This window comes from Carassius gibelio, chromosome B18, assembly GCF_023724105.1.
Source record: "Carassius gibelio isolate Cgi1373 ecotype wild population from Czech Republic chromosome B18, carGib1.2-hapl.c, whole genome shotgun sequence".
Lineage (NCBI taxonomy): Eukaryota > Metazoa > Chordata > Actinopteri > Cypriniformes > Cyprinidae > Carassius > Carassius gibelio.
Window position 1 is genome coordinate 12,196,439 of NC_068413.1, and position 15,727 is coordinate 12,212,165.

The window sequence follows — 15,727 nt, forward strand, 5'->3', positions numbered from 1 at the left end:
ACCAGTTGGTGTGACATGTTGGATGAGAATCACAGATTCTGTTGCTGACTGTTGTATCATGATGCAGGCATTGTCTCTGAACAGCGCAGGTGGCATATCTCAGATGAATGGCTGAAGTGTCAGTTCTGCGTTGCTTTGCTTTGGTCATTAGAGTGCCCAATAAATAAATAAAATACAGAAATGTGTGTTTTATTTGATGGCTGTTTTTTTAAGGTGACCTAAATTGTCTAAAGCAGTTGTTCAGCAAACATAGCAGGGATCTATATATATATATATATATATATATATATATATATATATATATATATATATATATATATATATATATATATATATATATATATAAAGCATTAAATACTAACTAAAAGTTTAGATATTTCTTATTTTACTTCACCCCAAAATCAATAAAAAAATTTTTTTTTTTATTATTGTTGTTGTTGTTATTATTATTATATTTTATTTGCTAACTGTAGCACGTGGGCATCATCATTCATCCTTTTTTTTTTATTGATTTAATATCAAGGAAACGATGTCACAAACATATCAACACCACATCTGCAATTACCAAAAATACAGTTAAAATGTATTTATACTGTTTCCTTTATTATTATTATGATAAACCTAAAACTATATATACGTACATTTTTTTAATTAAATGCTATAAAAACATAACCAACTCTGCCTCACACAATGTCAGTTTCACCAATGACAACATTCCCCGTAGCTGACGTCACATGTCGCATCCAATCAAATGACTGCCTCCTGTGCTGAAAGATCTCGCGATGCTGTAGATTCTTCTAGAGTAAGTTTGACTCCGGACAGTAAAGACATCTGTCTGTTGTTTGGGAAATAAGATAGCGGCCCTTTGGGTGAGCTAATCTGAAAATCGGACAAAATTTATCAAAAATGACCAGTGAGTATGTAAATGGATCTTACATGGGTTCAGTTCAGTAGTATTAGGTCACTGTCAGACGTGTATGAGAGCTCTTCTCTCGGTCGCGGTGTGTGAGGCCTATGGGATTCACTGACTGACTGACTCCTATTTGAAAGGGACTGGGCGGAATGAAAGTTTAAATTCAGTTATTATAACGACTAGGTTATATGTTTTTAAATGGGTTCATCAAATCAAATTATATTTTCACCATTAAATTAGTCCTGAATTCGTTAACATAAATGGTATGTTGGTGTCACGCACACATCTTTTAGAGGTTGTTCGGTTATTAGCATTTAATTAACTTGCATTGTTTTATTTTTGACAATAAGTTTATCAGAATGATTCAGCATCTGTGATTCAAACTGTTCTACATCAGGACATATGTTTTTATTTTTTAAACATGCATCTTCATAGGAAATAAAAATCTTACACTAAACCCTGACAAATAATAGTCTGCAATAGTTCATTATACATTTTTAATGTAACAGTTTATTGTACCTGTGTGTTATGTATCATATTATGACTTATGGAGTATATAATATAGGATATTGCGAAAATATGGAGCTCACACTCTATATCTATCTATCTATATATTCAGAAATCCAAACTGTTTGTGAAAGAGAGATGGACAAAGGGAAATAAATTTGTGATAGCTTCTGAACCAGTGAGATTTTTGTAACCGTGTAGCAAGCTACCCACCTACATAAAATGCACATAAATCACAATTGTCATGCTGTATTTCAGTAAAGATGACATTTAAGTGTTTAGTTTTTGATTAAATCTCTGTAGTTTTCTATGTGGTTAGCTAAACAATGCAGTGATAACCAACAGATTCCTGGATCCTCACAACTTTTAATTTTCCTAGGAAAAAAAAAGTTCAGATTAATCAATTTACTTTGGTCTAGTAAATTAAGATTTAGAAGTATTACTGACAATATTTATATTTTACATAAAAAAAATAAAAAAAAGTGCATGTGTGTTACGACCTGAAGGTCCTAGAAGGCTTTTCAATGTACTAAATCTATGAACCGAGGGATGAAGGTACGTTGATCGTGTACAACAGGTTTTCCAATGAAATGAGATTGATGGTTTAGAGGCCTTAGAAAACCATATCCTGACACTGTAGGATTTTTAGGGTTACATTGAGATGAGATGTGTTAGTCAAATCAGTTATTTATTTTCAGCACTGTGTCCTCTTTAGGGGGAAATCAGCGTGAACTTGCTCGCCAGAAACATGCCAAGAAGCAAAATGATTTGCAAAAGGGCAAGAGAAATGACGATGGTTTATCTGCTGCTGCCAGAAAGCAGAGGTAACCTACAATATCCAGACACCTCGAGAACTTAAGCTAGATGCAGCTTCCTTTTAATAATGAGAGGAATAAACTACCACTAATGTGTTGCTAAATATTTAAGGCTGATGATATACAGGGCAATTTTTTCAGAAATTTTGCCAGGCAACCAAGCAATGTTGCTTGGGCACTTTCCCATTGAGAATGGGTAAAATTTGTCAAAATAATTTAGATCTGTTGTGGGCCCTAGGTCTCAGCAGGTTGCCGGTTGATGCTAACATTGCTCAAAAAGTTGCCCTGTGTATCAGCCTAAGAGTAGGAGTATTGGAGATTGTATTGTAAAGTGTTGTGGGACACTGTACTGCGGTTATTAACTTCAATGTTCTTTTTTTGTACCTTTTTAGAGATGCAGAAATAATGAAACAGAAGCAAAAGAAAGCCAACGAAAAAATGGACTCTAAAGCCAAGTAGAAGACGTCAAACCTTTCATACGATCCTAAGCCATTATTTTGGTGTCATTAGACTATATTGTTTTTTGTGGTCTAGTCAGCAGTACCATTGTTTGTACTTTGATTTAAAAACCCTTTTTGTACTGTACTAATTTAGTTTGATTGGGCATTTACTTCACTGTGACTTTTCTTGGTTCTGTATTTGCAAATGTAAAAACCAAGAATAACAGGCCCACAAAACCCATCTTGCAAACACCTACTCTTGTATTTTTCTCTCATTTGCTTTCCTTTACTCAACTGTTGAATAAAGTGTAGCTCAAATCAGAGTTTGCTATCTTTCAGAGATGTCAAAATACTAGAGAACCCTTTTCCCCTGCAGATTACATCAGACAAACTGCTTCCAGACCTTTGATTTGGACTTTAAATCAGATCTAAAACTTTTATTTAACAGTTAGAAACATTTACATAAACATCCTTCAAACACAACAGTAATTAAATTGACATAAAAGTATTTAAATAAACACTGAAGTGAATTTGATCATTAATAGGCAAATGTACAAGTACACATTTGTTCAGTGTGCCTAGAAACACGAGGGACGCATCCATGCCTAAAAACTGCTTAAGTGCTAAAAACCATTAACATTTCTCTCAAAGTACAGGACTGGAGTTATTTTTAAAACCATAAAAATCACAATTAAACCAGATGGCTACATGACTTAGACTCCACAGCAGTTGCTCAGCGTCTTCTTCCGTTTATGAAGACTCAGCTTAACCCGTGACTCTGATCTTCGCCCCAGTTTTGCATGTTTCTTGACTTCCCTGTAATAATTCATAAGACATTTAAAGCCTGAAAATGTATTAGAATAAGCAGAAACTGATGAGGTTTCTTACCTTGCTAAATGTAAAACTGCCTCGATGACATTTGTCCCTTCTTTAGCACTTGCTTCGCAGAACAGGGCATTATAAGCCTATATAAATGAACAGAAAACTAGGTTTGGCAGGGTGTTTTTTTTTTTTTAATACATTCTTCCCATATAAAGCTGATACTCAAGACTCACCATCGCAAGCTTTTCACCATGGAACGCGCTCACACAGCTTCCCTCGGGCCTCTCTGCCCTCAAATCCACCTTGTTCCCTATTACACACATTGGGATGTCCTCATCCGTTGACTCCTGTGAGGGAAAGTTTACAGAATATGGACTACAAATAAAACAAAGAAAACTAACTTGCTAAAATGTCATTGACTGTACCCGAATCTGTTCCACCCATTCACGAACATTCAAGAAACTGCTCTCAGACGTGACATCGTATAGCAGTAGCACTCCATGTGCTTTGCGAAAATATGACCTGGCGATGCTGCGGAACCTGTAGAAAAGAAACAAGTTTATATATTTTAAAGTAACGCTAACATGCACTATGGGCTAATAATTCTAAATGGCCACTGAAAAATTCAGATTTGCCACCACAGGAATAAGTTAAACTTCAAAACACTTTCTTTTTTGTAATTTCACAATATTGCCATTTTTACTGCATTTGAGCAATTAAATGTAGCTTTTGAAAGTAGTGCATCTTTGCCATGCAGTTCATTAGACAACCATTTCTTAACGTCAATCCAGCATGGCTTTATGGTGAGAACCAGTTAATCCATACACAAGTCTGGCCTTTAGACGCACATCTGGGGACAGTTTACAATATCCAGTTAACCTAACCTGCATGTCTTTGGGAAGAAACCGGGGCATCCGGCCTAAACCCACGTGAACCAAACCAAACAGGCCTCCAGTTTTTGCAGGGGCTTGAACTGGTTAGGTTTTATATTAATTTATTTTTTACACACACACACCTCTCTCTAGTAACAAACATCCTAAAGTGTCAAAAATATACATGTTTATCCCTACCTGCATGCCTGCTAATATTCCATTGTGTGCATAAACAGCAAATGTGTTTACAGTACATGTTCCAGAATCAGAATTTGTTGTCTGTAGCAACATGGTACACCAGCTACACTGAAAGCAAAATATCTAACAGGACTCTTGAGACAATCCTGACTGTCTACACTACTGTTCAAAGGTTTGGGGTTGCAATGATAGATATATATATATATATATTTTTTTTTTTTTGTCAAAAGCTCACATACACTGTACATTTGTTTAAAAACTCTTACAGACTCCAAATAGTGAACGCCAGTGAATTCATACAACCAAGTGACCATTTTCTATAAAAGCAAAGTATAATCATTAATGAAGATTAATATGTAACTTGACATCCATAATTAAGAATTTTAACAGAGCGTGTCTACACTTGATTCCCAAACCACACATAGATTGTACCTTTCCTGTCCAGCAGTGTCCCAGATCTGAAGGTTTGTTTTCTCTCCATCTACAAGCATCTTCTTGATTTGAAAATCCACACCTGTAAGAATTTTAAAAGGGGAGTTTAGATTTCTTGGATTTAGCCATCTGATAATGAAGGCTTTTTGATTTACAAGAGTGCCATGGTCATTCTGACATAGTCTTTGATGACCTATAAGATAAAACTTTAAAGGGGTCATATGGCATGGCTAAAAAGAACATTGTGTGTATTTTGTGAATAGGTCCCGTCTTTCTGAAACACATAGATTTTTACAAAGTTAATTGTTCAAAAAGCAAGGTGTGTGCTGATTGGCCAGCTATCCAGTGTGTTGTGATTGGCTGAATGCATGATGGAAAGTTACACGCCTTACCATACTGTGATGCCATCTCCCAGAGCAACAAAAAAAAAATAAAATAAAAAAAAAAAAAAAAAAAAAAACCCCACACACACACACACACACACACACACACACACACACACACGAGGCATTTTACAGTCAATTACAAGTGGTAGAGCGTTGCAGGTTCAATTCCTCAAACTGTTAGCCTGAATGAACTGCAAGTCCCTTTGGATAAAAGTGTCTAAATATGGTCTTTTTTACACGTTGCAAGTCGTGCCACGTAAACATAAAACCCATGTCTGCATTTGTGATCTGAAAAATGACAAATGTTACTCTACACTGCTCAAAACTCACGTTTGAATCAGTGGCAAATTCTTTAAATATGAAAACATCCTTGCAGACTACGAGTCAGAAGAACCAGCAGACTGTCCTTGCAAAGTTGGAATTGCCCAACTTTATAGAACAGCCTTTTGCACAGAAGCATTGTAGCTACTGGTTCAGGAAACGGTCATCGTCCGCTGTAAAATGTGCAGCACACATCAGAATATTTGGGTTGAACTGTGATTGTAGGAACAGTGTTGTAAATACAACTTAACCAATGATTTCTAGTTGTGTCCTCTTTTGAAAGGCCAAACAAAGTGGTTTCGCTTTCACAACGAAACACAGCGTCTCCACAACATGGCAGCGGCAACAGAGAGAATAAAAATTACATCTTCCTTGTGTGATCATCTGGGCGACATGTTTATCTTTACAGAGCTTTATGCAACAAGAGCTTGTAACACTCCAAAGCGAAAGGGGAAAAAGAAAAAAAATAATTATATGACCCCTTTAAGATATTTGGATTCTCAATATTTATACTGTATTCATAGCACAATTAAAAATGATACTTTGCTCACCAAGAGTGGTTTGTATATCTCCTCTAAATTCATTGAGACTCAACCGTAGTAAAAAGCTGGATTTTCCCGACCCAGCATCCCCAGCCAACACCAGACGGTACACTGGAGCAAGATCTTCAGTGTCATGCAAGTCTTCTTCAGTTTGCTATAGAGAACAGTTGTAAAGAGGCAGTCTATCACAGTAGGTCTCAACTTTTCTGACTTCAAGACCATCCACTTCCCAGTTTGTCATTTAACTAATGACTGAAAAACTGAGACAAGTCTTTTCACTCTTTCCAAAAAACTAATTTGGCATTTATGGTTTCTAGAATACCTAGTGATAGAGATATATATATATATATACTTTTTGGAAAGGAGGTACTGTAGCAAGAACTACCTTGACAGGAAAAGCAGACAACCGCCGCCGAAGTGAGGAGGATATTGAGCCAACTGTGCTACGAGCTACAGATCCCAAAGCTTCAGACTTCGTCTCTGACACCTAGGAGACATTAGTTATTTAACCCAGCAATGAATTATACAGATACACACCTGGAAAGTGTGAAAGGCTTACCTCCAGCTCAGATGGAATACAAGAGTAACTATGATGTGCGGTCTCTTCTGAATTATGGCTGTCATCACTGTCATAATCGCTGCCTGACATCGGCTCGGCGTCTCTCTGAACAGAAACCCCACTATCCAAATACTTATCAGCCCAGCACTTCACCAGGGCCATCATGTCCTCTTCATTAGTAAAACTTTAAAAGAAACAAAATAACATGGTATACGGTCCTAAACAAGAAATTATCTTGACATTTTATTCTGTATCGTTTCTGTGAAGATACAGGTGCAACAGATACAGAGTAAACAAAGGATATAATTACCCGCTCTGATTCATTGTACTCTGTCGAAGTGGTTTCATCTTTCTAGGAGGTACAGATACTTCAGTTTTTGGTGAAAGCTACAGAAGAGCAAACATTTTAATGAGGGTTGTTATTGTGTACATTAAATGATTCCCAGAAACAATGGTTTATTTCTGTATGCTGGACGTCCAAATATTTGACCATGGCTGCAATGAATGCAGTTCTAATTTAAATTAAAAACCAATTAAATAGCTACCCGTCTTTTTGAAGAGCCATTATCCTGGCTCAGTGCAGAGCGTAACCCATCATTGCTGTCATACAACGTTTTGTTCATTTCCCTGATGTGAAGGAGAGAAGTCATATTGCACAAGTAAGCCAGAAAAATCTATTCCTTCATTAGAATATTAGGATTCATTTGACTCCAAGAGAACAAGTGAATTGCCTCACTGGAGAAATTCTATTTGGCTGGAATAAGACTGGTACTCCATCACCATCTTCTTAAGGTCATCACTTTCTCTAAGAGGAAAAATAAGTCCCATTAAGCACTTTTTCTTAAAATCACTTCAATACATTTCAGGCGGCGGTTTTTAAGAACTACTGGCAGCATTCACATTTACATACACAAACCCAGCTTCTCAATGTTTTCACCTCTCGTGTTGGAGTTTCTGGTCAGTGAAAGCATTCTTCAACCTGTCCAACTCAACCTGGAGAACAGAGACGTTTATCTGGGCTTTCATAAGAGAACTCCTCAGCTCCTCGTTTTCCTGCAGAGGAACACAAAAGCTGATGAGATCACAGATTTCAATTTGTATTTAGTGTTACAATTAGAGGTCTCCATGGGATCTTTTTTTTTTTTTTTTTCAGTGCAGTCTACTCAGAGAGAGAAAAAAAAACAAAAAAAAAAAAAAAACAAAAAAAAAACCTTTTACTTCCTGCTTGTAAAATCCGAGAGCTAGAGATCTATACAGATTTTTCAGTCCTGTTGCAGTATGACTATCTAGCTCCAGTGTCTTGGGCTATTTTTTGCCCATGTCCCACACAAACAAGCAGCGTTGCTCACTTTTTTTTTCCTTTTACAGCAGGAAAAATAAAAGGTGCTTTCCTTTAATCATATGCGGTCAAAAAAATAAAAAACCCAATCCAACCTTGCACCTGTAAACCATTTATTTTGGTTTCATAATAGACTTTACATTTTGTATTTTAAGATAAATTAACTCAAGTCCCACAATCTTTCTCCCGCTTACATTTCAGTATGTTCCCTCCTGCACCCAGCAATTTAAAACTTCACACAACATTCAGCTGCAGGTAATGCAGAAAAGCAGGCCTCTAGTATCAGCCCTTATTCTGCCATTACAGACAAAGTGCTGCAAGAGTCAGTGAATGAACTGTGGTGCAACTACTGAGAATAAAAAAAAAAAAAAACCTGGTCACAAAGATTACATTGAAAAGGACCCTTGTTTTGTTTGTTTTACTCTCAAATTCTCCAATAACTGACCTTGTCAACATATCTCTAATATGATCTGCATTGTCACTTGACTACTGAGGTTACATTTGCAATGTAAACATAGCCTCGTATTTTTGAAAAGATAAATGTTGTCAAATCACTTCCCGTTCACACAGATTTGTGAAAACAAATAAAAATACTATGTGACCCTGTGTTTAGATTAAATATTCTACCTCGTAGTGATATTGCTGTGAATTTCATGTTTTTTTAATATTGGTTTTCTAAATTAACTTTATAATAAGTAAATATGCTTTTAAAAAAAAAAAAAAAAAAAAAAAAAAAAAAAAAAAGGATGTGTGTTTTATTCAGTGTTACTAGCAAACACTAACAGCAAGGTACATTAGTGTTTTGTAAGTATTAAGTGTCCATACATTGCACTTGGAAAAATAAGCTATTGTGGCTCTTTTTGGTTAAAATATATATATATATTTTTTTTAAAGTACAAGATTAGGCACACTGAATATATGTAATCTCAAATAAGGGTTAGAACAAATGTAATCCAAAAGTAATCAGATTACATTACCAAAAATGTGTAATCTAAGAGATTGTATTACTGACTACAAATTTTTTTTATGTAATCTGTAATCAGTAACTGATTACAATTCATAAGTAATCTACCCAGCTCTGAATTTATGACTGTTTTTGTGGTCCATGGACACATTATGCATGCCAGGCCAGTAGTTGGTGTGGTTCTTTTGTAAAGAAACACCAAGCACACAAACCTACAGACTGAACACATTACACACAACCCCCCACTGTTTTCAAATGCATGCATTTATAACAGCATAGTTTACAAAATCTTGCATTTTGTTGTCCATTTTCAGAAGTTTGCATCTTCAGCCCCCCCAAAATGCTGTTGTGATGTGAATGGCCAAAACTCTAAATGTTGTTTTGAGTTGAAAACAAAAGTTGTGTCCCCCCTCAGAAGCATTCAAATTGGTCTTTATGTGATTAGTTTCACCTCTGCCTGAAGTCGCCACAAAACGTGATTTTTTTTTTTTTAAATGTTGGGAACAAAACTCTGAACTGCACTGAGAGACACTCCTCTAAATGTCTAGAGTCAGTCAAACAATTCTGGTAAACTTTTAAAATTGAGTAGAGAGAGAGATATATATATATATATATATATATATATATATATATATATATATATATATATATATATATATATATATATATATATATATATATATATATATATATATATATATATATATATATATATATATATATATATATATATATATATATATATATATATATATATATATATATATATATTAGGGGTGTAACGGTTCACAAAATTCACGGTTCGGTACGATTCACTGATGTCACGGTTCGGTTCGGTACGTTTTAGATACAGCAAAAAGAACAAATTGGCAACAAAGTATGTTTTTTGTTTTTTTTTTACATTGAACAATGATCTATTCTTTACCCATCTTCTATGGTGTTTTCTTAGCAGCATACTGTATAAAACAAAAACAGCTCCTTATTAAAAAAAATTGAAAATGTTATATTGTTGTAGTAGTTATCAACAAATACAAAGATGTAACTTTTCATATGGAACTCTATAACTCTTTATATTGAGTGTGTTTTTACTCAATTGGTTCTCTATAGGGCTTATGTTTTTTGGAACAAAGCAGGAATTACGGTCTGGCTGAAATGGGCTCGTGAAGGAATATAGTAACGGGGCTAAATTACATTAAGAATGTTCTTAAAACATGCGTTTTCCACTATAGGCGCTCGCTCACTCAGCACACGCTGAGTTGCAAAATGACTAAAGGGTCTTTCACACAGGACGCGATACGCGCGGCGCTGGATCCTGGGCTCAGCGTTGCCCTTCAGATACAACGCGATTTGCGCTGCACTATGCCAAGAGCAAAGTAGGTGGAGTTTTCAAAACTGCCCGTGCATACGTTCTATTTATAACAGCTCTTCTATAACGTGCAGGCCTGTTAATTGAATCGTACTGCTCAGGAAATTCCGACACAGTACAGTACTAGTCCATTTTGATTACCGTGCTTGTTTGGATGCCCCGATCGATTGGTAAAGTGCACCCAAACACCAGACCTGTTGGTTATTGGAGGATCTTCTATTTGTGGTCTGTTAAACGCATTGGCCATTTTGCAACGAGCCTTCAGCGCGTACTGAGTGAGCGAACGCCTGACCTGAGTAGCCTAACATAAACATATAAGCTGGTGTTTTTTTTTTCTTGTTCGGGGGTGTCAGGGGCGTTGCCTGTTACGTCGTTTGGGTTATTGGGCTACCTTGTTGAACGCATATCATTATATTTCACAATTTTTTCTTTATTTTCCAAATATAATTAATTAGTCCAACGAACCGTTCGGTACATAATGCGTACCGCGTACCGAACCGAAAGCCTTGTACCGAACGGTTCAATACGAATACGCGTATCGTTACACCCCTAATATATTATATTATATATATATATATATATATATATATATATATATATATATATATATATATATATATATATATATATATATATATATATATATATATATATATATATATACACATACACATTTTTTTAATGGATAAATTATTCTTTTAAGTTAAAATTTGCACAGTTTACCCAAGACTTCCCTTTGGTTCAAATACCTTTAAAGCGCACTGCATGTTGTAAAGAAGTATCAGATTCATACCTGCATCAGATCTTTAATATGTGCTCTCAGTTTGATGGCATCTTCCCTGGGGCTGTTTAATTTTGACTCCTCTTGATATTGCTAAAATTTGAGGCAAAGAAAAATAAAAAAATAAATTACACAAAAGATAGACAAACCCACATACAAAGACATTAAAATAAGCATCTCGTATCACTTCCTTACTTTTGAGAGCCTTTCTATCGTTGTTTGCAGGTCTGCCAGTTCATTTTCATGCTTGATTTGGAGCATAGCAATGGATTCGTCCAATTTCTTTTGCTCCTGTATGCATGAAACCCAAGAAGAGAGTTTTCCTTATATGCACAGGCCTAATAAAGGGGCATTTACTTGCTCTCATAGAGAAGCCTTTGTGCACACAGAGTCAGCCCAGTTTTCCTGTTAAAAACATCTCACTGGGCTTCGAGAATAAAAGGTGAACCACCAAGTACAAAGTTAAATCTGAAATGCCACTTTTAATTTACCTAGACAGAATTACACACATGTAAACGAGTGCGTTCATGCATGTTAATCGGCCTTAGTTTTTAGATAGTATTTAAGAATAACACAGACACCAAAAAAAAAAAAATTACATTGATTTGAACAATGTACGCATCTTTGAATTATCAAGAAGGCAGGAAAGTATCTTTTACTTTTGCATTAATCTGCATCCGCATTCAGATCCAATGAACGTACACATATGTGCCAATTCATGATCACTTAACTTGTCTGACTTCTCACCTCTTCTCTGACCATTTCTTCTGTGCGGGCCAGTTGCTGCTGCAAGTCCTCCTCCATCTCTGCCAACTGACTGCTGGCCAGTTCCTCTGTCCTGTTCACATCAAAAAGCATAACTTTTCAGAACCAAACGGCAACTTTAAAGTCTTTTTATCCAGAAAGCAGTTTGAAACAACCAGCCTTGGTCTTAGAATACCCTTTAATGCTTCCAGGTGCACCTACACCCAGATCTCAAAAGAAACATTCCCTGAGGAGCTACTACTGGAGAGATAAAAAAAAAAAAAAAAGAACTCCTTTAAGCTAGAGTCTTATCGTAATCATCAAGCGGGTGCAGTTGAGCAAACCTCTGACGAAAGGGAAGGGAGGAACGAAGGTAGGGCTCTTGAGAAGCCGCAACTGTGTAAGGTGGACCTGAGGTGAAACAAACAGTGCTAAACACACAGTAAAAGGCCAGGACTAGATCTCGCTGTGGAAACATCCACACCTACAGAACCACAAATAAGTTTCGACACGGAGAATGACGAGCTTAGTAACTCAAGCCTAATTTTCAGTTTCCTCCTTCCTCAGAAATGGTAGAACTTTTCTTCGTTTTAACAATGAAAGCTTTGTAACCTGAATTCTTTAAATTCTTAAAACGGAAGAAACACTTCCTGGACAGAAGGAAAAAAAAAAGCCCAGTGCTTCTGTCCTCCATAAAATACAAAGCATGCTGAGTTCACGATTGTGGATTAATTAATCTGATATTGGACATTAAAATCTTATCGCACATACTGCCGTATTGTTAAATTCTATAATGGTGTCAATCTTGAATATATTCAAGGGGCAGCAAGATGACAAATTTAAAAAACTTAAAGCCCTTTATTATTAAAATGCCCTTAAAATGCTCTTTCAAAGATTTAAAGGTGCATGACATTTATATCAGGGTGCAATTATGACATATCAGCCGGTCATGACAATCTGAAAGAGCCAAACCAGCTGTTTGTACATGGTGATTCACCACAGCATCCCAGCTGGATCCTGGAAATGCTCCACTCACCTTCGTAGACTAGTCTCGAGTTGTTCAATCTCCATCCTGTGCTCTTTGCTCTCAGCTACAAGAGCCTTGATGAGATCCTCATATCGCTGCAATAACAGCTCATCTGTGGTGGAGTGGATCTGTTCGTACAACTCCCTCAATTCATCCCATTGTCTGCAGACACCAGAGAAAGAAAGCAGCTAAATAAAATGTGACTGGATGAAAAACAAATTAAACCAGCTGTCAGGTCAGATACTGCCATGAAAATAAATTAGTGATTTTATATAGCACTTTTCAGCGAACTCAAGGTCGCTTAATATCAAAACAGATAAACATGACACAGTGTATTTATAAAGTCAACTTTATGTAGCTATATAAACATACTGTACAGACACGTTTACCTAAATATGGACACTGCATAGACTACCGTTTCATATACAGATAGTTATAATATACTGTAAACTAAACCCAACATAGCTTTCTGCATCTTCCACTTTAAAAATAAAAAGTATACTTTAATAAACAAAAGCAAGTTTTGTCTTTTAGATTTAACTCCCTTCTCTTTGAACAGATTTGTCCTCGCCTTCAAAAAAAATAAATAAAAAAAAATAAAAAAATAGTTAGGCTACACACACACACGCAATGCATTTTAAATAGCAGCAATGCATTTTAAATAACATATTTCCACATATTTGTGAAACTCAGGCCAAAATTTAGTAGCCTAACCTTTGCTACTTACGTTTTAAAACCCTTTCAAGTTAAAACGTTCTTTAAAAAGAGATCAAATCTTTTAGCTTCATTTTTATCAGTAAATGTTTATCAAAATAAGTGAACCTGAAGATATAGCTACCTTCCCAAATAAAAGGCCACATCTCCGTCTAACGTGTTTTCAAACTCATCCCAAGCGCTTCTCTGACTCTGCAAACTGTTTCCCAACAAAGCCAAATTGAGGGCTTCCGAAACTTCGTGAAAGCTCGACGAAAAGTCGTTAAAGTTAATATATCCATCTCCGTCCAGATCAAACTTGTTGAATAATGTCCTGATCTCGTCGGCAGGAACATTAAGCTCTCGGCAAACAGTGGTGAAGTCCTCGTATTCGACTCTTCCCGATTTATTCCCATCACAAGCCGCGAAAAGTCTCCGAAGGTCAGCTTGGTTCATATTTTCATTGAACGAGGACAAACAAACGGTTATACAAAATACACCTGTGTAATAAGATAATGCACCGTAAACGTGGAAGTGATAAAAAGAAGAAAAGAAAAGACGAAAGTGTGAAAAGAAATGAACGCTAAAGGTTCGTGAGCTAACATGTACATCACCAACAGGTGCGCAGAAACCTCACGCTGAAGCGACAGGCAGCTTATTTAGATGAAGGCTTGAGTGATTGGATGATCGCTCATTATCAAGCTTGTAACAAGTTGAACTCAAGTTAGTGTGTCATTGGATACTCATGGAGATAGGCGTGCATTTGCCCACTTTGTTTGGTAATGTCCACGCCACATAGCCTTTTGTTACCTGTACTCTCCTCTTCCTTATAATTCAGAGATATTGTCGCCGAATTGCACACAGATTGCCATAATAAACGCTAACAAATATCTCAAGGTAAACTACAAAAATAAACAAATATCCTAAAGGCATTCCTTTCTGAATGTATAGGCTATTATTATTTTTCCTCATCTCTCTTTGGACGTGTCATTGTGCAAACAGTGCACCGCACCTAAGTCTTAAACTAACTCAAGAGTTTACAAGATTTAGTTAACCTTCAGCCTGCGTCAGATTCGATACTGTGACACACACACGCACGTAAAGCGGGATTAACTGAGAGGAACAATTATTTACGTTACCATAACTGACTATGAATATCGTGTTGATTTAATTATGTCACCTCTTTTTTGTTACTTTATTTAACCTGGAAAAACAAGATTGCGAAATATAAAATATAAAAAAGGATGTGTCGTGTACCAACAATGGCCACACGATGGCAGCATTATTACAGTAAAATTAAAAGCGCATGCACTTGAGCAGATGGCGCAAATCTCTTTTGAGGTGCAGCTAATGCAGTGTTATTCAAATCTTACACTGGAGGGCCAGTGCACTGCAGAGTTTAGCTCCAACCCTGATCAAACACACCTGAATAACCCTGTGCCAGTGTTTGAGAAAATTAAATAAGGGAGATTATTTATATTGGAAATGTCCATACAAATCAACCTATAATAAGAGAACCCATGAAACCATAAGGATGCATACAATTTATCAGATACCTTGAGTGGTAAGTGGTTGGCTATAGTGCAATCAAATTACACACACACACACACACTGACACTCACAAAACACACATTGTTTCTGTTATATGGGAACAATCTTTAGGTGTAATCAGTTTTATACTGCATTTTATAAACATTTCCCCTCACAGAATACTCTGCATTTTTACATTTTCCAAAATGAATGAATGAATGAATGAATGAATGAATGAATGAATAAATAAATAAAGGGATAGTTCACTTAAAAATGAAAATTCTGTCATCATTTACTCACCCTCATGTCGTTCCAAACCTGTATGAATTGCTTTCTTATGTTAAGTACAAAAGAATATATTTTGAAGATTGCTGGTAATCTAACAGTTTGTGGTTCTCATTGAAGTCCATAGTAGGAAAATAAATGCTATGGAAGTCAATGGCAACCACCAACTTAAAAAAAAAAATGTCTCTTAT

General features: G+C 36.0%; 2 protein-coding genes across 2 annotated transcripts; one reads left to right on the forward strand and one right to left on the reverse strand.

Annotated features, from left to right (window-relative positions):
* Positions 1 to 772: 772 nt before the first annotated feature.
* Positions 773 to 2,993, forward strand: serf2a (small EDRK-rich factor 2a). The gene is made up of 3 exons (XM_052581892.1): positions 773 to 913; positions 2,136 to 2,244; positions 2,628 to 2,993. Exons 1-3 carry the CDS (start codon positions 907 to 909, stop codon positions 2,692 to 2,694), a joined length of 183 nt encoding a protein of 60 aa, XP_052437852.1. The 5' UTR covers positions 773 to 906; the 3' UTR covers positions 2,695 to 2,993.
* Positions 2,994 to 3,097: 104 nt separating this feature from the next.
* LOC127977162 (ras and EF-hand domain-containing protein) lies at positions 3,098 to 14,361 on the reverse strand. Its single transcript, XM_052581875.1, has 17 exons — positions 13,867 to 14,361; positions 13,038 to 13,190; positions 12,005 to 12,095; positions 11,453 to 11,548; positions 11,270 to 11,350; positions 7,745 to 7,860; positions 7,544 to 7,612; positions 7,353 to 7,434; positions 7,118 to 7,194; positions 6,808 to 6,991; positions 6,634 to 6,735; positions 6,258 to 6,402; positions 5,000 to 5,081; positions 3,923 to 4,037; positions 3,731 to 3,844; positions 3,564 to 3,640; positions 3,098 to 3,491 (listed from the first exon to the last, which is right to left on the reverse strand). Exons 1-17 carry the CDS (start codon positions 14,175 to 14,177, stop codon positions 3,389 to 3,391), a joined length of 1,998 nt encoding a protein of 665 aa, XP_052437835.1. The 5' UTR covers positions 14,178 to 14,361; the 3' UTR covers positions 3,098 to 3,388.
* Positions 14,362 to 15,727: the final 1,366 nt, after the last annotated feature.